This window comes from Chenopodium album, chromosome 25, assembly GCF_948465745.1.
Source record: "Chenopodium album chromosome 25, dcCheAlbu1.1, whole genome shotgun sequence".
NCBI lineage: Eukaryota > Viridiplantae > Streptophyta > Magnoliopsida > Caryophyllales > Amaranthaceae > Chenopodium > Chenopodium album.
Window position 1 is genome coordinate 16737664 of NC_137858.1, and position 23793 is coordinate 16761456.

General features: G+C 34.6%; 2 protein-coding genes across 7 annotated transcripts; both read right to left on the reverse strand.

Annotated features, from left to right (window-relative positions):
- Positions 1-4340: 4340 nt before the first annotated feature.
- LOC145614846 (O-fucosyltransferase 30-like) lies at positions 4341-9597 on the reverse strand. Its single transcript, XM_081669906.1, has 2 exons — positions 9111-9597; positions 4341-5957 (listed from the first exon to the last, which is right to left on the reverse strand). Exons 1-2 carry the CDS (start codon positions 9521-9523, stop codon positions 4928-4930), a joined length of 1443 nt encoding a protein of 480 aa, XP_081526032.1. The 5' UTR covers positions 9524-9597; the 3' UTR covers positions 4341-4927.
- Positions 9598-11666: 2069 nt separating this feature from the next.
- On the reverse strand, positions 11667-22768 carry LOC145613528 (phosphatidate phosphatase PAH2-like). Of its 6 annotated transcripts, none has more exons than XM_081668649.1 (13): positions 22535-22768; positions 21169-21947; positions 19999-21018; positions 19117-19676; positions 18939-19012; positions 17771-17855; positions 17125-17211; positions 16958-17030; positions 16126-16169; positions 13939-14067; positions 13752-13850; positions 12742-12882; positions 11667-12129 (listed from the first exon to the last, which is right to left on the reverse strand). In XM_081668649.1, the coding sequence occupies exons 2-12, from the start codon at positions 21845-21847 to the stop codon at positions 12823-12825; spliced, it is 2910 nt and encodes a 969-aa protein (XP_081524775.1). In that variant the 5' UTR covers positions 21848-21947; positions 22535-22768; the 3' UTR covers positions 11667-12129; positions 12742-12822. The 6 variants fall into 6 exon arrangements, with proteins under 6 accessions (XP_081524775.1, XP_081524774.1, XP_081524772.1 ...); XM_081668648.1 differs by having other exon boundaries at positions 21154-21947; XM_081668646.1 differs by having other exon boundaries at positions 11667-11935; positions 12027-12129; positions 19999-21947.
- Between the last annotated feature and the right edge of the window lie 1025 nt (positions 22769-23793).

A 23793-nucleotide genomic window follows, 5' to 3' on the forward strand; every position in this document is an offset into this window, starting at 1 on the left:
AGGAAGTACGATAACACATATACTCAAGTACTCCCTCCGTCCCTAAATTAAAAGTCTCTTTCTCTTTATTATGTGAGTAATAAATGCTAAAAAGAAAATTTGCATTAAGAGACGGAGGGAATAGTAAAATGTGAGGGTCATAACTTGTACTTTTTTTTTTTTTTTTTATTACTTGATCTGCTAGGACTTACATCATTGCTTTTTTTTTTTTTTTTTTTTTTTTTTTTTTTTTTTATCATCACTGAATAATATGTAAGAAAAAACATATTATGTTGAATCTTTTTAGATTCCTCGTAATAAGTACAATCATAACATATACTTTTATATTTCTTATTTATTGATAATTAGTAAAGTTATTGATCGTTAAAGTTATGCATTAGCAAGTGTAATAAATGAAACAAGAACTAAGGAAGTGATAGCAATCCAAAAACTTAAATTTGTATTAGCTCAGCCTAGTTTATCTCAATCAACTCGAGCCCGAGTCAACCATGAAAATATTTTTAAACTTTTACTAATATTTTACAATCCCCAATCCTATAAAATATGATTTATTAAGTGTTTACCTACTTGCGAATTCTCATGTTATGAAAAATGATTGGCTCACTGAGTAAGATACTAACCTAAGATCAACCACAATAACCTTAGATCCTAGAGGTCGATCTGTGGTTAATACCTTACCAAGTGAGCGTAATTAGAGGTGTAAATCTCATTGCATAAAGTACCCGTTAATCATAAAGTACTTGTCATAATCAAACCCAATAGTCCGATACCCGACATGAATATAGCTATCAGGTGAAGTACTAATGCTTCATAGGTCAATGGTAGCACACGTTTAAATGTGTTCACTCCCCTTGGACAAAAAATCATTAGTTCTTAGGACACGTTAAAAAAAAAAAAAAAAAAAGCATTAATCATTAGGACATGATCACATGATACCAAGTTACTAACTTTAACATTCTTAGCATATTACGAGATATAATTTAGGTTGGATTGAATTGGATCCTAAAAGTAACGGGTTGAGTTTGATTCAGGTTGGATGAAATTTGGGTCCTATGAGTAACAGGTCAGGTTTAATTTGGGGTTAGACATTCTCGAGTCAATTATGGGTTATATTCAAGTTAGGTCAAGTTTACGTTTGGGTTTCGAATTCTCAAGTGACTCGGGAGTTGGGTAGATATTAAGTTAAGTCGGGTAAAGTTCACCGTTTTCTCGACTTCGGGCTCTTGGTCAGTTAGCGTTTGACATCTCATAGCCTTACAGGCCACAACTTCAAATGACTAGGTAGGAACAAGTAAAACGAAGACAACAAAACCAGAAAGAATGGAAACAATTAAAGATTGCATTATGCATACTTTAATAGGAAGCAAAAGGAGACCGTGCTATTCACTCAAACGTGCACAACTCTGAATCTCTGATCAACAACTTTCAGCTTTCCCAGACAATTGGACAACTACTCCCCAAAACTGCATCTATATCCAGTTCCAACAGTTAACAAACCTGCTTCATGGAAAACTGATGTCAATTTCCCAATTTTTCTAGTTCAACTTATATTGACAAAAAGATTTACATGTAATTATTGTCTATTGATTACAACAAAATAGTAATGTCCATGTCAATTAAACATATAAAAAACATAGGGAAAACAAATCAAGAAGGGAGTGAGATGCTATTTAATTGGCTATGTAAAATGCAAATGAGATACAGGATGTGCCATAAGAATCTATTGAAGTATTAATCACTCTACATGATTGAGAAAAATATTTCAAAAATGATCGACAGAGGTACAAAAAAGCACCCTACCGACAACAGGAGTAGGCACATGAACCACCATAGGCACCATAATTGTCTCAGAGATCCAAGGATGCTTAGGCCTTGTTTGGTAAATGGCTTTTCATTGGCTTTTTGATTGGATTTTGGCTTTTTCATTTGGTCAAATATTCAAAATTTGTGTTTGGTAAATGGCTTTTTCAGCCAGCTAAAAAGCTGGCTTTTAAGCCAAAATGAAAAGACTACTTGGAATAGCTTTTGGCTACCTAAGTTACTAATAACATTCAACAGCCAATTTTACCAAACATGTTTTCAGACTAATAATAAAGTCAAACAGCCAACAAAAAAGCCAATATAAACAACCTGTCAAACCAGCCAATCAAATCAGCCGACAGACAACAGCCAGCAGCCAATTGCCAAACAAGGCCTTAGTGTATGGCTAAAATGTTGGGGTCGAATGGCAAATCAGCCACTGCTAATAAAACACCATCCAGAAAAGTTTCGGCATTTCAGTATGTTCTGGAAGAGTGCATAAAAGAGCCAGCCAGATTGAATTAGTAGATAAATCTACTTGTACCATATCATCCCAAGTTATCATCTACAACAACATTAAAAATAGATATAAATAAATGAGATAATGTACCAACAAAGCTCAATATGATTTTAATTTTTCAGCACAATATAAATTACACAGAATTCAGTGTTCTGAGTATTTTGTTCACAATGCAGGCATTTAAAGCACTCGCCACAGTATGATGAGAAAAGCCCCATTCTAGTGAATTGTTATGCTCTTAGAGTTGGTGTGCTCTATATATTTAGCAGCACTCGCTGCATTTTCTGGAAACATTGGATTAATGGAAAAACAAATGAACAAAATATATATTCCTAAAATACATAAGATAGTAAAGCTTATTTTTTTCTTCTCCGAAACCAGGTCCTAATGCAATTACTAGATATCAGTCAGGGAACAAATTTGGAATAATGTACAGCCGATTATCTTAGGTTTCCTGAGAAATATTGAGATAGAGCTCATCAAAACGAACCATTGCCACTGATCACTGATTCCAGTAACCTCACACACTAAACTGCCTAAAATTTTAAGTTTTTGCATTACAAGCTTTGTCAACAATACACTACTATAAACCCAAAACTTATTAAAAATAATAAAAATAAATAGATTGTAATCAAACCTTATCCCCTTTATCATCATACTCCATCATAATCCCTTGTGTTTTGGAACCTCATCACAAGCACAGGAACAGGCAGAGGCACATGGGGCAATAGCATGGTTTGGTACGCTTACCACAATACAGTGATCAATCCTTTGAAAGCATATATGACTATCTATTCAAGATTTATTTGCGTGATTTTACATACTCAGAGTTGGCATAGATTAGCATCTATTGATAAGTGACTACTACTAGTGAGTGTACCCAAAATGAAACATGGATAACAACATAAAAGAAAGAATGGACATACAATCAATCCTACAACTAGAGCAAGTTTAAGCATGTAGAACTTAGATTCATAATCAAGATTGAATATTTTACAATACGTAAACTAATTTGGCATACCTGGAAGACAAAAACGCCTCAATTTCACTTTCAGTACCTGATGCTTTACTGGACCAAGAAAGTAGACTAGTGTCAGTTCAGTAGAAATAGGTATTATACAATATTCCCAAGTCAGGTATGTTAAGCTAATTGGCAGGAATTTGCAGCCTTTCACCTGCTGTAGTTAAGAGGTCAATTCTTACAACTTACTCAATGTTCATGTGGTAGAACATGGGAACCTTTGTTCATCTAAGTAAAGTGCAGTTACTTTCTGGAGTAGTGGAGTGCTTTAATCAGGTTATAACTTTTGGCAATACTTTGTAAACCAAAACCTTCATGAATTTCAATACTGATGTTATCGATTAACTGCAAGTTTACACTATACCACTAAGAAACATGTAGGGGAAGACTTGTAGAACTCAGACATGGAAGTATCTAATTGGATATCACAGTTTCATAGAAGAAACACTGAAGGCAATAATAGCAAACTATAATCAGTACTTGATGTCCAAGCAACTCAAAAAAAACAGAAATGCAATAGGGGGAACAAAGTAAAGCAGTGCCCTGCGTTTCTTTAAACTGTAAATTTGCACTTCATATACCATCAGATGCAAAGGAGGTGATGAGCCAGCTAAACCAAAGGACTGTAGCTGCGACTACACCTACAGGGACATGCATAATAATGGTTTTGAGCAAATATCAATATATTGCCAGATCTGGAACATTGCCTCTGATCGATAGATAATCCATCCAACTAATCAATCACATTTCCAGTTTCAGATGCAGCGCATATATTTTTTATAATTATCCAACACGAAATTCTTATAGCTCATTATGCACTCTTAATAATCTTCTTTATCAAGCAATTTACAAGATTCTCTTCACTAGATGGAAGGAGCTGTGTCACAAGTAAAAAGGAAAATACTTTAGCCAATGACCATGTTACATGATTATTATCTGATAATGCTGTGTATTATTTGGCAAAATAACATTTTCCAAGAAAGCTTTCTAATAAATGATAGATGGCTTTAAAGAGCACGATATTTTCAAATTTGAGGCCAAAACAGGGTTGAGTTAAAACAAGGGAAATCCAGAAATTTGTGAATCAAAAAACGAAAAGAGTAACGAAAAGAAAGTTGCAAAGCGAGTATCAAACCCACAACTTTATTGCACTTATAGAGTTTTATAACTTTATTGCACTTGTAGAGTTTTATAACTTCATTGGCATCCATCTCACCAACTGCGCCAGGCATACCTTGTGCATATGACAGATATGAACATATTATATTTTAACACTTATCCACTCCACAACCTCCCAACGTATGTGAACTTGCTTCATGCCATACAATGCGTTAAACACATCAGTCCTGCAAAAGTGTAGCAGGAAGACAGGAAGGCTGCCAATAACAATTCCAGCAATCAGTGCAGCAATCACCAGGCTTCATGATTTTATCCGTAGTGCACCATGGTTAGTTTCCAGGAATCCAGCAAAGAGAGACACTAACTAGTCAGCTTGCAGTAGCCACTGAGACTAGAGTCTCATGAGATAGCAAATCAATTTGATAGGCAACGTTCAACAATTAAAGTTTGCTTCTCAAAACATGGAGTCACACTGCAATCTCATCAGAATTTAAACAGACGCTGTTCTTTCTCATCATCTCTATATTTTCTGCAATTGTAGACCCAGCTGTCCCAACAAATCCCAGGGAAGCACAGCTACAAACAGTCTCCTCTATGTAAAGAAGAACATCAAGTGGCTGATGAGAGCAATGGCTAACCTTAGTGCTATCGAATGCGGCTGCAATTTTACTTGCAGTTCTTTTCACAACCTCCTCTTCATCACTCAAGACATGAAGTTTGAATAAGTCTGCATTGCTGGCCAAGTCTCCCAGGTAACAGCTGCTCCAATTACTTCTGGGAAGATCAGTCATCACAAAGATATGAATAGGGAGAGAGCCCTTCTGTTTTAAAGTTTCAACCTTTTGCTTAAGCACTGAAAAGGTTCCCTTCCAATGATTCTTAAATTGCCCATCTAACAACCTTAGTTGTGCACAAAGAAATGGTTTTCTGATGTTCTTTTGGACAAACTCCTTTCCTGCATTAATGATTTCTGGAGCAAATGGCATAAAATCAATCTTACCAAGCAAGGATTGAATTTTATGGTCTCTTAGAGATTCTTTAATGTCAATGTAGAGCTGTGAACCTCTATATGGAGCAGTGAATAAACTTCCAAACGCTAGCACAGTTGAAGAATAAGCTTCAGAACCAGGTCCAAGACTTTTATACACATCTCGTCGATGCCTAACATATGAAATTTTCTTTTTTATTTTGAGTTGTTCATCAGGCTGAAAGGAATCCAGTCCCCCATCAGAATCATTCTCTTGATATGTCCAGACTGTAGTTCTGCAATCTACATCAATAGCATGCAAACACATATCTACATTACCATGAAATCCAGATAGAAAAGACCCACATTTCTTCAGATCACTCATCAAAGATGTCTGGATATTGGGGTCATCTGAGCAAAAAGAATCTAAGCCCACACCACACCACATTGATATAAAATGTCTGAAATCTATTGTTTTAACCACAGTAGATACTGAAGAAAGATCAATGATCTCTGCCATGGATACATACCTGCAGGTGTACATGAGAAAATTAGGTTTGATCTAAAAAGATAATAAGACAGGAGAATTAATCTGCAAAAGAAATAAGTCAAATAACTACAGATCCAGCTATGAAATTGTTCCAGATAAATGACAGTATTTGATTTGTTGCAAGAAATTGTTCCCTATTACAGAATACCAATCCAGCCAAACATTGAAACAATTGTTCTTATCAAAAACATGTGAAATTAGTATTCATAGTCATAGTAAATGTAGAAAAGGCACTAGATCTATCAGTACATAGAAAGTCCATCAAGCAGATTAGATGACAAGACATGAGAATTTCACTAGCATGAACATACCCTTTAATATTTTGTGTCCTAGTGTCTTTAAAATACAATAAAGCAGTGATAGACTTAGTACTTTAAGCAAAGCAACCCAGAAAATTCAGATTCCTCCATCTTGAACGTGAACATAAACTAGAGAAGAAAAACTATAATAGTAATTGCTTTGCCCAATCATACAGCACAACATAGATCCCTTTTTAATGCAACGATAAACGTAGAGATTATACTTCACACATCAGTCTATACCTAAACTCCAAATGTAATGATCATATCATGCATTTCACTATCGAAGATTCTGGCAGTCATTTGCATTATACACAACAAACTAGTTGCCTTCTCATAGAGATATGTTTTATATAGGATTAGAGTGGGCTTGTCTTTCTGTTTACTCACAAGAGGCAAATGGAAAGGGAAAATTTTGAGGTTTCATTACTTCCATAGCTTTTCCCTTGAATGTCCTAATCAGAAACAAAATGCGTAAATTTTATCTCATAGTATCAAATATCCTTTTATCATTTACAGGATTACTAATCCTCCCTCTCAATCAATCTTCCTGCTTTCCATAAATTACTCTATAGGGAAGAACAATCAGGTAAGCTCCAGCCTCCATTCCTAGTTTATCATTATCCTGTTCTAATCAATCAAAACAAGAATTTTCCTGGGGTAGAATTGTATTTGAGTCACCAATTGTGCTTTGTGCAGGTAAAGTCAAGACTGGGTTATTATCAATCCAAAGGCAATGATGATATTCTAGATCCAGATTTTATCCCATTAAGATCCAAAGTAATCCAATCCAACACTCCGTATTTAATTTAAAACCTAAATACTTGATAAAGATAAAGCCACTTTTTTGGCCTTTTTCCATTACTACTACTTTAAAAAAAGAGTCAAAATTTTATGCAACAAAATTTGATGTAGTAGAGACACCATAAGCAGAGTGTTAATACTTCCTCCGTTATATTAATATTGCAACAAGGAGGAAATTACGCATCCCAATGCACATTTTACATGCTAAATATCTATGATTGTGTAAGAGTAAAAATTATTAAAAGTTGATATTATTAAAGTATTTTATGAGACGAATCCAACAAGATCCCACATGACTATATTTTGCTTAGCGTATAAATCATATTATATGGTCAAACAAGAGTGATGAATAGTGCAAAAAGTCCATTGTTGCAATATTAAAAGAACGGAGGAAGTAAAATTTAAGATTTTCCAATCAAATTTTTTGGAAAGAGTTGATCAGGGAGCCATTTACAGAAAAAACTTTCCAAAAAAAACTATTTAAGGTTAGGACATGGGGTACGATAATAGGATTGCAAATCAGCCTACTTTGAACTAATCCATTAATACAAAAAAAAAAAAAAAAAAAAAAAAAAAAAAAAAAAAAAAAAAAAAAAACAATGAATAGCTTATTTGACTGTTATAGATCAGATCTTGATCCAACAAAAAAAGTAAACTTTGGAAAGTATATATCCTAACTTGCATGGGTTCAGTATTTCTAACAAAATTTCCTTTACACTTTGTTTGGATAGCTAAGGAGGAAGGGAAGGGAAAAGAAAGGGAGGAGGAGGTGAGCTCCATTTTCCCTCCAAATCTCTACAATGTAGGAGGGATTATGCTTATTAAAGAGAGAGAGAAAATAGATCTCTCCCTCTCCTTCTCCTTCCTTCCCCCAATCTTTTACCCAAACAAGAGAATTTGTCCCTCCCTTTCTCTTCTCTTCTTTTCCTTCCATTTCTTTCTATCCAAATATAGTGTTAGTCTCCCCTGCATAGGTTTCATTTGGTAGTTATCAGAGAAAGAAGTGAGCATATAATCCCAGAGTCTGCAATGTTGATCAAAATTAAGTAATTATGTTTCGGGTATAAAATAAATAGTGATGGCAGCTGTCCATTTATATGGGAGGCAGGAAGGAAGCCATTCTAAGATAATATTATGTAGGCCTAAACGCTTATTATCCCAAAGAAAGTGTGCAATGTTGGTCAAATTTGGTTTCGGGCACAATTCCATCTTCCAGACCAAAAAGTTGGTCAGGCTCATTTGGTTCACTTTTCCCCAGATTTCTACACCAACCCATGTTTCTCATATCAATTGCTCAAAGATGGCTATAAATTACAAAACACAGGCAATTTTCTCTCATCAACAAAATACAATTAAGGGTCTTACATAGGTGCTAAACTGCTAATAAGCGATAATTAATTTGCATATAAAATTGTAAGGAAAGTCCGAAGCAAAGTCAAATGGTAAGGTATGTTTATCCTAAAGTATTTCTTTTTCTTCATTATTTTCATTACCATCGATTAACAACTGGGAGTATTACTGGATGATAATGGAAATTTACATGAAGGAAACACAAGTTTTGGGATGAGATTGCATTAGCATGAACAATTGATAGGTTTACCAAGATGAACTTAATTCATTCTCATTACCATCTTCCAAACGCGCGGTGCTAAGTTCAGCATTCACCTAAATAAACTAAATACCAAAAAAATGCTTCAATTAAGACATTCCTAGCTTCATAATTCTGCCAGAGCCTATAATCGGAGACCGAAAAATCGGAATCATCCCAATTCAAGGCTAATGATTCATGAACTTACGGCAAAGAAATCAACTTCTGCATCATTAACATTACATAAACCCCTAAATATTCATCCATTCTGCCTAATTCTGTTGATAATTACAATAAACAAGTTAAAAACACAACCAAATAAAACCTCTAAATTCACATTCATGACATTTCAATTCCTCAAAACAAAACTACAACAAAAAATCACATTCAAATGAAATCAAATCTATAATAAAAATTCATAACAAAAAGCAATGTAACTAACCTTCCTTCCTTAAGCAAATCAATAGCATGATCCCAAACCTGAACCCGAAGCTCCTTGGGTTCCAAAACCCTAAACTTAGGACAACTACCAAGCGCAACAGCATGATGATCCAAAACAGGAGGAACAATCAAAGTCCGATTAAGAATCGCCGCCATTAAAACAGCGTTTTTGAACTCGGATAGCTGATTGCTGAATCCACTGTGAGGGGCATACCACAAGAATTTCTCGACGGTTTTTGCGACGCATTGTGGGAATTGAGAGGAGAGAGATTTGGAGGAGAGTGGGAGAATGAAAGTGGAGATTTCTTGGTAGAAGATGAAGAAGATGAGAGAGAGAATGAGGAGAGAGAAAATTAGGATTGAGCGTTTCGACGCTTTTTTGTTCTTCCACCGTTGTCTTCCGACGCCGGTCATTGGTTCACGGCGGTGTTTTGATCGTTGTTGGATTTGGTTTTCTTCTAATTTATGTGTAAGTAGTACTGAGTAGTGTAATACTGTAAGTCTGTAATGTAGCAGGAATTTACACACTAGCAGAGGTGATCGTTCGACGGGCCGGGTTCGGGTTGGATCAACCATAAAATCAAGGCACGCGAATGAACTTTTTTTTAAATATAAGAAAACTAAACATTGAGAAACCCTCTTTAGAAGCCTCAGGAGAGAAATTTCAATGCACAATATATAAGAAAAAAGAATAGGAAACAAACCTAGAGTTATTACAAACACCAATATCCATACTATTATATACTAAATGACCCGCCCACCTACAATAGGTGGGTAGCCATTTCAAAAAAAAATATACTAAATGACCCACATTTAGCAATCTAATCCGTTGCACGATTTGTCTCACGAGTCACGATAAACGTGCTGGATACTCTGATTGCGAATGGAGAAAGGAGAGAACGATGTCTTCGATAATATGCGCGAATGCGCGATCTGCCAAAGTTTTGCCCAAATGTGTTTTATTGAGTTGATGACTAATAGGTTATCCCCTTCAATTTCAATGTTCTAAATGTCACATGGAATAGCTAGTTGAACTCCTTTATCAAGAGTCGTAGTTTTCGCTATAAATACTTTGGCTTGTCGAGATTGAACGTACATGCTATAATGAGTGCTCCGCTGCTATCTCATATAATCATTCCTTTCACTGCTGAGTTGTTGCAAGCCTAACTGTCTAAATTGAGCTTGAAGAAGCTGTTGGGAGGAGTCTTCCATGAAATAAAAATGGATGATGGGTATTGAGTACGAGAAGAATGATTATGAGATCTCGGGATGGGAGATCTTATGGAGGAAAAGGTATTTATGATAATTCTTTGGTGGCACTCATTGAACACAAAAATTGTGCTCGGTGGTTAAACTTAAAGATGTCGAAGGTTTCATTATGGAAGATAATAGCATCCCGCTCTTTTCAAATACTCTAAACGAGGAAGATAAATTTCCTTAAAGTGTTTGTGTGTTTTCTTAATTAAATTCATTAATTTTTCTGTTAGTTTTAGAAACAAGGTTGAGCAATCTAACCATTTTTTGTTTTTATAAGGGAGATTCCAAACTTCTTTGGTTCCAGTGCAGTTGAGAAAAAGATGATCAACTGTTTCATCTTGCTGATTGCACAAATGGCATATATTCAACGGGATAATGTTTCTTTTGTGAAGAGTGTCTCAAACTCCTACTGTTATGAAATATTGGTCAAAGGAAATTTGGAGTTTACGAGGGATGTCTCTTTTCTAAAACCATCTTTGGAGCGAATTGAGATGTCTATTTGGGTCGAACATGCTTATCCAAATCCATAATTCCATAAAATTTGAGATACTTGAACGGATCTAACAGGGTTTACATGGTGTCATCAATTCACATATTTTCTCCGTTTTTCAAGTTACATCACTTTTCTTAAATGGAAGCTTCAAATTAGTTGCAATACTTTTCTTTTTAACAAATAAATTCTATCAATCTATCTCTCTTATACAGAAAAAACGGAGAAAGTATAAGCAATTAGTTAAGTAATGGGGTTACTTTGATGATCAAATGGTTTTTTTTTTTTTATTTTTTTTTTTTATTTATTTTTTTGGATAATGGGTTATCACAACAGATAATGAGATAACTCTTATAAACAAGTAGAGTAATTTATTTAATAGTCAAACAAAAGAAGAGTGATTACTCAAATGAAGAAATGGGGTTACATATTATTTTAATTAATTGATGTTACGTGTATAATAAGTTGGAATTACTCTATGAGCAAATAAATATAAACCACATGAATAATTGAGATTACTCATATTAACAAATAATGATTATTATTATAAGCAAATGTGCCCACACTATGTGGCTAGCCACACACAAGACGTATTGATTTATTAATACGTAGTATAAAGACTATAAACTAGTCCATTAATCATTCTGGCACTTCTTTGAAATTGGTTTATTCTTTTTATTTTCCCTTATATGAAGAATAACAAAATTTTCAAAGCAAATGCAAGAAAAAAGTTTTATAAAAAAAAAAAAAAATAAATAAATAATCAGGAATTCTGTCTTTTGACTAACAAATCCCCTTTGCGGCATAACATTTAACATCCCATACACTCATATATAACTTGTAAGAACAAAGATTCTCATATACTAAGTAGCTAGTTTTAGAAGGTCATACATGATACATCCACACAAATTTACATCACTTTCTTTCCCCTTCAGTTCGAAACTGTGTTTTCCCTGAAATCCTATATATATCAGTATGCTACCTATCGTGTTTGTTGCTTGCGTAAGAGATAAATGATGACAGCAACAAAAGAAGTCGTAGACTCGATTGATTGCTTCTTCATCTTCCATTATATTCACCTATATAGTAAAGATTTGTGATAACTCTAAATTCTGTACAACAGTCAAAACAAAGACATTGACCAAACAAGAGAAGAAAAAACTATTATACACATTCTTTGGCAGTTCTCCTCTCGTACAATATCAACTGAAGGGCATGAGCCGACTCCTGCGTGGATAAAAATGCAGAAGATCCAATATTGTCATTTCAGAACCTGCAGAAACTTGATTCTCAGTAGGTGATTTTGAATCAGTACATACGTAGCATGCAAGGCCGCATATCCCCATTTCTTTATTCTACCATCTATATGCTAAGATAATCATAATCTTATGTTCCTAGCATTGTTTGATACACAAAATAAATTTTCAATTAGGATAGCATTTAAAATTCCACTGATATAAGAAGTGATTGGTTAAACGTCAAAAAAAGAAGATGGTACCAAGTACCAACATAGTAAACTATTCATTCGATGGCCAGTAGATAGTTCTATATCTTGATAACATTAATGAATACGCAGGTAATATAGCAAGCAAATTTTGTTGCCAATATCCATGGCAAATTGACAATGCCACCCTACCCCTCCAACTCTCCAAGTATTGTTTTCCTTCATGACCACTCTTTACTATATTGATCATTTAGCAGTGATGGATAGCTATTAAAATACTCACATACTTGGGGTCAAAGCTGCATGGTAATAATCTTTAGCACGAGAATGGTGTATATGCATGTAATTTCATTATTTTTGATCATTTTTTTAACCTCCAACTAATAGAACCACCAATGTTAGACAATTAATAGAGGACGAAAGAAGAATAGAATACCTAACCTGTTGGAGTAACATGCACATATATTCCTTCCTATTTTTAAAGCCATACTAACTGTCAATTCATAGTATGCAGCAGATCTTTCAAATGGCATCTCGAGGTGGTAGTTTCCAGAAGTTCCACGAGTTGTAATCCTCCTGGATCTAGAGTATATCAGAAATTGAAAACTAATTAAAAAATCCACATCAAACCACATTCCAGCCAAAAACTTCTGAGAATTCTCATATTCATCCTTGCTCTAACTCTTCAACAGTCAATATACCATTACATGATACGGCAGGTCATTCTTTAAACTGACTTGTAAAACAGTGTTTTACAACATCTTACTCTAAATATGTTCGCTCAAAAATAAATACAGTTAGCCAATGTCAAATCTAAGGATTCTTCAGGAGGTGTGCTTAATCAAACTTTAAAGAGTGGAAATTTAGTCCTTGCATCCTCACAGCAATTTATAATGAAATTTTAATGCAAAACATATCATGGCCAAGACAATTCCCAAGAATGAAAAATTATAATGATATCATTCTTATTTTCCTTTTCAATCTTTTTTGCTAATTTAAATTACAACTTACTTTAAGCACTTTCCTTCCTTGCAACCAAAACATTATTGATAAGTTTACATGGGGCATTATGGTTCTGTCAAACAACTAATTTTAATGCAATGCCTCACTGTCAAATTATACAAACACATATCCTCAATTTCTCATCAACACATTACTTCCCCACCACCCCCACCACACACACACACACACACACACAAATAAATAAATAAATAAACTAAAAAACACACAACAGTCAGATATTTCCCAAGTAGCACCCTAAACCCCTCACCATCACCTCTCTCAAATCCTAAAACCCCAACAATTGCCATCACCACCCCTATTGACATAGTAACCACTATGACATTAACACTTTCAGCAATTAACAATGTCAGACCCAATTAAAAAAAAAACAAGTACACAAACTATCAAATCATCTATCAGCAGATTATCATATTAAATAAAGAAATAACCTGTTCATGCAAAGTTGTTGGAGGAAACATGTCATGTACAAGAACATGGAGGGAAGTATATGATTTTGAGTCCACTCGACGGTTCACAACAACCTGACCCTGCATAAAACAAATATTATGTTATTAGCTACTAATGACCCATTTATTTTTTTTTCCTTTTTTGGTATTAATGCAAGAGTAATTTTACCTTGGGATTAATGGTAAAGATCTTCCCTCTAGGCATTCCAACTCTAAGATAGCTTAACTCATCAGTGTCTCTATTTCCAAACCCGGCGTAGAATGGATTGTGATCTAATGGAAACAGCACCTTAACATCCTATATAACCACCATTGCAAAATCCATAAGCAACATTTCCCCATTGATGATTAGTTACACATCATAAATTTCAAGACAAGTGTAACTTTTCCACATATGCAATAGAAACAGAATTCAATGCCAAAAAGAAAAGCATTAAAAGCAAATTCTTAGCCAGATTGGTATTGCAAAGTTAAAAACATAGAACAGAAGTTCCCCTCCCTCCATACTTTTTCTTATCAGATTAAAGTAAAGGATGTTGTGGTTTCCTTGAAATGGAAAGGAGGGGAGCTGAATCTTGATTCCCTAGCCAGATAGCCCTTAATTTTCAATCTTCTCAGCAGAGAGACTTGGATGAAATTGGGTGAATCTCTCCCTGCTATACTCTTATTTCGACCTGATATAATAAACAATACATGGGATTGGAAGAACTGGAGTGCTTATTGTTTGGAGATGCATCAGGATGATTCATTTTTATGGAACTGAGACGTCCAAAACAAATTTGATACAGGGGCATGAAAAATATTCTTGATAGCAAGGACAGAGGATGAAGTATTGTTAAGCTAGGTTCTATTTTTATTATTATTATTTTTTTTTTTAATTTTTTTTTTTGACGACGGACACAGCTAAAAATTGCACAATGGTATTACATATCGTAAAAATAATGGGATCATCCACATAAATTCTATTCTGCCCAAAATCCTAATTAGCAATAACATTTATGCAAAAAGTTCCAACCATGCTCCAGTCTTCCTAATTCAACCCCTGATGCATGGGCAAGCACCAGACAGGAAAGAAGAGGAAATTTAGTGATCAGCAAAGGAGTACACTCAGTCTCACAGTTCTTTTTTTTTTTTTTTTTTTGAAAGCAGTCTCACAGTTCTATTTAATCAGTAAATAATTAAATCACTCAATCAGCAGCAAGACATGAGCAAGAAACAGATTTCCTTTTTTTTTTAATAAACAGAATGTTCATAGATGAAACAGAAACAGAAAAAGATCAAGTTTAAGTCTAGAAGCCCCTAAAAATATCAACGGGAAAAATTACAATTATCATATCATGCTTTATGTATCACTAAGACAATCCATTCCAATTTAACAAAACCAAATGAATAGCCAATAATGAAATAGCAACTTCTTGCCATTATTCCTACTAAGACATATATGATCTCGGGGTAGGACAAAATAGAAGGCCTCTTATTCTCCTGTGGCGCTTGAAACAATCTGAGATTTGTGTCAAGCTAGGGTAAATATCGAGCCATTAGAGGTGTAGAGGCCTTAAGGGAACAAGACCATATCAGACCACCTCAACCAAGCCCAAGATGTGCTGCACAGGTGACCAAAATACTTACATCATAACAGAAGAGCACCTTAGTAAAGCCCCATGTGTTTAAACTAAAGTTGGCAACTTAATGGACGTAACCCAACCCCCCTATGCACTATAGCCATTGTTTTATCACCTTAAATAATTTCAGATAAGGGCCAGTACCTTCAGTTAAAACTACCATGTTAAATTAACAACTAAAAAAAAGTTCAGGAAAAGTAAATATGAGTTCAAATAAGTCAAAATAAGTTTTCAGAGAAAAAGAATGACAACATGTATTAAAAGCCTGGGCTTTTCACTCCAAGGTAAAGGATAAGAATTACTTTGTAAAAATTAAAACAAAAACATGGAACACACAAATGGATGGATCATACTTCCTCTTTTTACTTTTTGGCAACCTTTAGACTTTCATGCTTGTGATGCACAATTTCAATCACTAATGTCTTTACTTATTCATTAAAAAAAAAAAATACAAAATAATTTATATCATGAAAGTACACATTGGGATAAATCTAATAAGATCCAACATTCTTTCCCAAGTATAAATCACCAAAAGAGTCAAAGTAAATTATGTGGATAATGCAAAAGTCAAAACATTCCCAAAAAAACAAAGTACAATCATAGCATTATCCACATTTCAAAGCAATTACAAATACCAGTATGATTACAGAACAATGAACTGAATGAAGAATGGGGCTAATGTAGCAAAATCAGATTCAACTACAAATAGATGCAGAAGTAGTCAAGGAACAAACCTCCAAGCATGCTATCTTGAATTCATGAGGAGCTCTTCTAATTACTGCTCAAAAAAAAAAAAAAAAAAAAGTTATACAGCTTAAATTGCATAACACTATAACAGTAAATCACTGAGTTACGTAAACCTTGCTGTCACACATAACAATGATACTTCAATACGATCCAAAATTACAGGTCATTAATTGTACTGGTCTTATCTTATATAATTGTGACATGTGGCTATGTCCTACGTGATATGCAAACAAATAAAGTTTATCACCAAGTTGTTCATTCCTGACACCATCTATCCCATCCCCACTCCCTCTTACATCAAAAAGAAGAAAGAAATGAGGGACATAAAGCTTACATACATCAACTGAAAAATGAAAGAATGGCCTATTGTTATGATAGCATTTTTCAGCATTAATTCAATTTCAATATGGTCACCCTCCAAGTAGATACATAACATCACTTTTCTATTTTTAGTAATAAGCTTACAGCAACCATCAGCATATCTTTCTGTTTTCTTTACAAATGGTAAACTTTTAGGGGGGTTGGGGGGGAGGAAGCTTATATTCTAAAGGGGAGAACACCCTAAGCCTAAAAGAACACAACACTGACAAGTGACAACACAAGAATAGCACCATAGGCACACATAGCTTGGGAGAAACCTGAAAAAGAACAGCAGAAGCCAACATATATATATGAAATATGTTACAATTACTTTTGCTACTATCATAACCTTTTTTATTAACTCCGTAATACTCTACTCAACATAAGTTAGGCAGTCAACAACACTGGACTATTTATAGCACATACAATGTCTAACTTAAGTCAACTTGGGAAGCTAACCTTCACGATACAAAGAAGGGAAAAGTCCATCTGGAGAGATTAAGACAGGACCCTCCGGTAGTGCTTTTCCATCCTAACAAGATTCAAAACAAAATCCTCATTGAGAAGGGGGAAAAAAAAAAATCTATCATAAGAGAAAATAAATCAATACCCGGTTCAGCAATCACCTGTTTAAGGTTAAATAAGAATTGCCGAGTGTGATAGGCTTGTGAAATGGAGCGAGCACTAAGGAAAAGCAGTTGATAACCATTTTCCTGCAGCAAGAGCACATTAGTTAAGTAATCTGAAATTCTGAATCACTAAATCTAGCATTGAGAGCGGAAGATAGTTGTTTAACATACATAAACAATCTAGCATACTGACAGAAATCACAGAATACATGCGTACTTGTGTAATTTTGTTCCATCACCGAGAAGCAATTGCTATTATAACAACTAGGGTGTAGTAAAATAACCATATTTTTCTGGTATATGTAGTAATTACCATTAAATAACATTGTGCTGCCCAATGCTCAATGAGTCTCCTATATATGAAAGGATGTAGTAAATTGAATATAAAGCAATCTCACTACTAGAATTGAAAAGAACTACTGTTCACAAACCCCCTGATCCTTAGATAAAAAGCATTGACTAAGAAATTACTTCCCACAAAAAAGAGTAGAGGATAATTAAATGAGATTTCAGAAAGAAAATTTCATAATTTTTTAAAGCTAAAAGTTGCTCTACTATCTGTGAAAATTGTTGAAGATTTTCCATAAATGAACTTTCAAAACAATAGCTGAATACAATTACCACAAAGTGTTGTGTGACAAACCTTAATAGCAGAGAAAAGATGTGTGACACCAGTCTGAGACCAATCTATTCCCATCATTGGCATGAACTGCCCAAGAACATCTGATCTGTATGGTAAATGTCCAATTAAATGAGTTACAAATGATTATGACAGAGGATTTCTAAAGATATTGTAAGTTCCTTATAAAAAGCTCAAGAAAACAACAGATCTACACATCAAACCCTTTACAAGAGGAGAGTGAGCAGTGTGCATGGTGATAACTATAAAGAGTGTCAGGCGATCATTACTGTTAAATGTAGCTTATTTCTTTTCATTTTCTTTCACTTGTAAGATATTAAAAAAAACACAAAAAATAAAAAAAATAAATAAATAAAAATAAAAAAAACAAAAACAAAAAAACAAAATTCCATTACTAAACAGAAGACATTTTGGCCACATTTATTTGCAACAAATAACGGTCATTAATTACACCTTTTAATATCAATGTAGAACTGTAGGTTAATTAATACGAAGTACATTGATTACATTGCCAATGTATATCACATGTTGGCAAAAGGTGACTAATTCTTGTGTATGGTAGTTAACATGCCTCATATATTGAAATGGGAAAAATTGGATATTCAATCAAATGTATATTAATACATTTTACAGCAAGGATAATCCGTCAAATAATAAACCAATACATATTCTCTAAAAATTGAAATTTGTATACCATTGAAGTAGAGTCTAGGTCTGGCGTATCATGTATGCATCTGATTTGTCAAGAAAATTACATAAATGTCTAAGAGCATAAATAGAAATGTCAATGCCAAACAAAAACACTAAGGATTTAATATTTACAGCACATGAAACTAGTTGAACCTTGATTTAACAGACAACAATAAGACTCTAAAAATCCACAGATATAGAACAAGCAAACTAAAGTATACCAAACCAATTTTGAAGAAAATAAGTTGAAATTGATTAAAAGGGCAGCAACAAGAATCACATAGTCCAGATTAAGAACAAGCAGCTAAAGTATAACAAACCAATTCTAAAAATCAATTAGCTATTCACATGCATTGATGGCTGCATTCAGAAGGAAGACTAAAAGGACATGCATTCATGATACTTTTGAATGAAGCGATAACAGAAAAAAGGGATTAGCTAAGTATTAGCATTTAATTTAAATTAATTCTTAGTTTCTTACTTAGTTATAGTCCCATCAACATCTGAGACCACAATCCGTGCATTCCATTTCCACAAAAATATTCTTGCCTCAACCTGTTCAATTCAGAAAATAAGTTCAGTTGAGAAACAAACCCAATAATGATGGTGAAGGAAGATAACGCAGAAACAAGAAAATTAAAATTATCAAATAAAGTAACCTTCTGCTCTCCGAGCATTGCTGTTGAGAATGTGAAAGTCACAACATTTTTCCCTTCCTTTAGATTTAGGGATGCAAGCTGTTCAGAAGTGGGAAACTTTGCCCGTATCTTCTTTTTCATTGCTCTGGGAACAACTGCATCTGAAATTCCATCAATATCTTTGAGGCCCTCAGCAGGAGTTTCAGAGCTAGAATTTCTGTTTTGCGTGCTATTTGATCTCTTGAATGAGAAAGGCCATAATCTCCAAGAACCATTTCCGGAATTTATAGACTTCTGTGTGACTCCTTCAGAACTTTGATTATCAATTTGACCAACAGCTATCATGCCTTTCGGTTCCAGCATTGGTACCTTTTCCTGTGAACCTATTGCTGAAGCAATAGGCAAAGCTGCATCCCATGGAAAATAAAGACCACCAATTCTGACAACAAGCTTATCGTTTTTCAAAATATCAAGACCGAGAGATAGAAAATTGTCAATATCCAATTTTTCAGCGTCGAATGCTTGAGCAGCAGCTTCGTAGCCCATTCCTTCAAATAGCAAGTGTCTGCAGAGAGATACCTCTGCATAATTAACATTATAAAGTGATTCATTAAATATTCAAAACCTATGTAACTCATACAAATATATTCTTTTTTTTTTTTTTTTTTTTTGAGGAAATACAAATATATTCATAATAGCTATAAAATATACTGTTTTGATTCTATTTAATATAGAATCGGGTTCAGAATTTGATGTATCAAATTATTTAGGATGATACAAAAGATACCCAGAGTGGTGCTGATCAGAGAGCCACATTGTCAGCTAAAGCACTTGTAATTGTAGTATGTCCTCTTTTATAAGTATATTTGTTTTTATTGCAATGAAATTATCAATTGTCTTTACCTACTGCAGGATCAGAAATGATGTTTTTGATTTCCTCTGATAACTGAGAGTTGTCCGTTAATAAGCATGATTGTGCTACTTGCTGCGGACCTCCACTCAAGCTTGAAGCAGCTGAAACATCATTATTGACCATCTTACGAGCTTCAAGAGTTGAATCCAAGGAACGACTAACTGTCTGACGAGCATCACGTGATGGATCATCACCATCAAACACCATAATAGGTAAAGATTCTGCAACTGGTGCCAAGACCTTCTCTTCAGAATCATCAAGAACTTTTGAAATGCTTATAGGGCACGACATTCTATTTGAATTCATTTTAAGGCTTGCATCATTGATAAGCATATTATCTTGAGCAGGATTGCATGTCTGACGATGTGACTCATCTGTGAAAGTTGTTTCTGGCAGTCCTCCTTCACTGCTTTCTAGTGAACTCCCTGATGATGAGGTCTGAATATGTTCCACTTTCTCCACCTTAGAGTCATCAAGATCACTAAAAAGGAATTGCTCCTCTTTATCATCTGAAGGTGTAACTTCATTATTTATGTCTTGAGTAGGATCTTTAGGACTTGAAGAAAGAGCACATTGTGTCACATTAGTTATAGAACTTTCCTGCTCTGAAAGTAGAGGAAGCGAGTTTAAACCACTGGTAACAGCATAAAGATCCTCTGAGGTCAGCTCATTCATTGAGCCAGTTACACTTTTACAAGGCTCTCCTGTGCTGGAGTACTCCAAAGGAACCTCACCTACGCTACATTGACGAGAGGTACCAACCACATCTGTATCATGAGAAGTAGAAGCATTCCATAATGTATCCTCATCTCCATTGCATTTGCCAATATTTTCCTGCTTGCCATTTATGTTATTAAAAGGCGATTCAGGTGAAGCATTGCCTTCAACTATTTCACTTGCCACTGTCTGTGCAAGTTTCGGACTAGACTTAGAATCCTCAGAGAACTCACTCACAGAAATTTTGTCGTTTTTATTACAGCCAACATGTACTCCATCAGATTCATTTGATCCTACAGCAGTAAGATCAGCTGCAACGTAAGATTCTTCAAGGGTAAACTCCACAGAATTGTCAGGGTTTATCAAACATGAAAGTTGAGTATCAGTTTTCTCAATACTTGATATTGGCTGCAGGCAATCAGACATACCTGAAGTAACATTACCTTCAGTAGATACAGAAGAAGGCCTTTTAGCTGCATTAGAAACACTGGCACTTTGGTTTTTGCCAGGACAGAGATTAGTTGTCCACCGTACTTCCAATAAGTCCGCAGCAATCTCAGCACGCTCCAAAGAACTAACACTGTCCACTTCGGCACTAGCATTTCCATCCCGGAAACCATTCTCCTTCATCGATCGTCTACCAAAAGGAAGGCCAAAAATCCTTCCCCGTCGACTACTATTGGTCCGAGCTGTAACCTTTCCATTACTTCCTTCAAGTTCAGAAATCAACTCTGTCCGGTTAGCATCATAGTTGCAGCTCATAGACTTTTTTGTTCTCCAACTATCAGAGTTCACTTCTTTCTCATCTGGAGAGGAATAATATGACTCTGCTTCCCCTTCTGCTGCATCAACCTCTTTAACGAAAAATGCTTCCCCTTTATGATCCAAATACATGTGGAAATCAGCATCAACTCCATTGACATTAATACTGACTACTCTCTCCGTTGCTTTCAAAACACCTTGAAACTTCCCAAATCGAACATACCAAGGGGTCGATTTAAAGCCACCATCTTGCTGCTCCACCACAATTACATCTACTGCTCCACCAAAAGGATGAAAGGGGCCAGAGACGGTGCATACACCACGGCTAATGTAACTTCCTAATCTCCCCACAGCAAACATTTTCACAAATGAAATTCAAATTCCGCCCCAACCTTGATTACAATCACTCGTAATGTAGACACCCAAATGACGATCACATGAATCTGAAATAGGTATATAACTACCCCAAATTCAAACTAAAATCAGAAACCCAACTAAATTTCAACGAACAAAACAATCACCAACTTCTTCCAGTAGCAAAAATACTTGTGATTTTTCTATTTAAAGGAAGATTTTAGCTCAACAAAATCAAAATACCCTATTCAAACCATCTTCAGACAAATCAAAGCAATCAATGAAATTCTAACAGATTTCTGTCCATTTTCAGAGTTTCAGCTAAATTAAAAGAAACCCAAAAAAATTAATCAAAAACCCAATTCAGATTACTCTCCAAACAATTCAAAAATTCAAATATCAAAGATCAAAAATGAAAATTTGACATACCCACAATGCAATAAAGAAAAAGTAGACACAATAAAGAAAACCCCAGGAAAAAAAATGGAGGAATATTCGGTTGTAATTATCCGAATGTTCAAAATGCCAATAATTAAACATGATCAAAGCTTTTACACCTATAATTTCCTTAATTAGAAATATGGAATTAAATAATTAACTTTTTAATAGTGATGTGATGTTTATAATTTCATAGATTCAAGGGCAAATTGCACACTTCACGTAAAAGCACAAAAATGCAAGAAAAAGACTAACCTCATGAAAGATTTGAAAAGTAATCCAATTTCCATGCAATGAATTTATGATCTATCAGAAAAAAAAATACAGAAATTCTGGGAAAATAGACTGAAATCTCTGAAGAAGAAGAAGAGGCAAGAATTTACCGGTTTGATTAAAATAATAATAATAATCAAACAGGAAAATTCTGGTAGACACACGTCAGCGGGGTTCATGAATGAGTTGGTTGAATCAAAAGGAAAAGTACAATTAAATCGTTTTATGATGTTTGCAAAATTGCAATATTATTGCTTAAGTTTAAGGTAATATCCAAGTTTACTAGTTGAGCAAATAATAGGACCTAAACTTTTGCAAATGATCGAGTACAGGTATAGGTATCCATTTGAGCAATCAAGTCGGGTTCCAGTTGGGTTAAATTATGTTTTGACTCGAACTCAATTCAATTTTTTATTTTAAGTTTATCATTAGATTTAGATCAAGTTTGATCAAGTTCGGTTCGAGTAATGTGAAGTCGTTTGATTGCAGGCCAAGTTCGATTCAAGTCGAATTAACTTTTGTTGTAGGTTCAAGTCGTATCAAGTTGTGTTTGGAGCTAGTTTATAGCTGGCAAATTCCTTTAGGTTAGGTTTGGATCGTATGCTTATAGAATCATATCATTTTTAAGTTAGGTCATTCTTCCTGTTTTTGGGTAAAGTTTAAGTTGGATGGTTCTTGAGCCTTAATTGGATTGTGGACATGTCGTGAGCTACGGGGTGAGGGGAGAGCTAGAGCAAATGGGTGAGTTTGAGGGTGACCGAGTTAATTGGTATCGGTTTCCTTGCAAAGTTTGAGCAAGTTTGAGGGTGAGTGAATGAATTAGGATCGTTTTTTCCTAGCTTGTAGAGATTAGGCGAGTTTGAGGGTAGGTGATCTGAGATTGGTTTCCAACTAGTATAAAAGAATAGTTAAGTCAATAGAATTACCTAACACGATGTGTTGGTCAAACCACATCAGCAAAAAAGGGACGAAGGGAACTTAAATTTAAATTCTTCCTCTTTTAATTTTTTTCTCTTTCGTTCTTTCTCACTTCACCCTTTTCTCAAATGTGACACACTATCACATTAACTAATTATGTACATCTAAATCAACAATTATATGTAGCAATCTTTTTCTTGTGTGACTCGTATCAAAAGAAAAATAAAATTGGTCGTGTTATAATAAGACAAGGTCCATGTCCAAGTGTCAACACGGTTTAATTTATTGTGTTTCTGGCATGCATAGCTGTCTGAGACGTATTG

What these genes read in the sequence shown, in the direction of transcription:
- LOC145614846 (XM_081669906.1), bottom strand. Translation starts at nt 9,523, where the DNA reads ATGACCGGCGTCGGAAGACAACGGTGGAAGAACAAAAAAGCGTCGAAA. An exon ending in GATTTGCTTAAGGAAGGAAG is followed by an intron (nt 5,958 to 9,110) that starts GTTAGTTACATT and finishes GTACACCTGCAG; the next exon opens with GTATGTATCCATGGCAGAGA.
- LOC145613528 (XM_081668646.1), bottom strand. Translation starts at nt 21,847, where the DNA reads ATGTTTGCTGTGGGGAGATTAGGAAGTTACATTAGCCGTGGTGTATGC. An exon ending in ATCTTTTCTCTGCTATTAAG is followed by an intron (nt 17,212 to 17,770) that starts GTTTGTCACACA and finishes CTCTTGCTGCAG; the next exon opens with GAAAATGGTTATCAACTGCT. An exon ending in TCTTATTTAACCTTAAACAG is followed by an intron (nt 17,031 to 17,124) that starts GTGATTGCTGAA and finishes GAATCTTGTTAG; the next exon opens with GATGGAAAAGCACTACCGGA.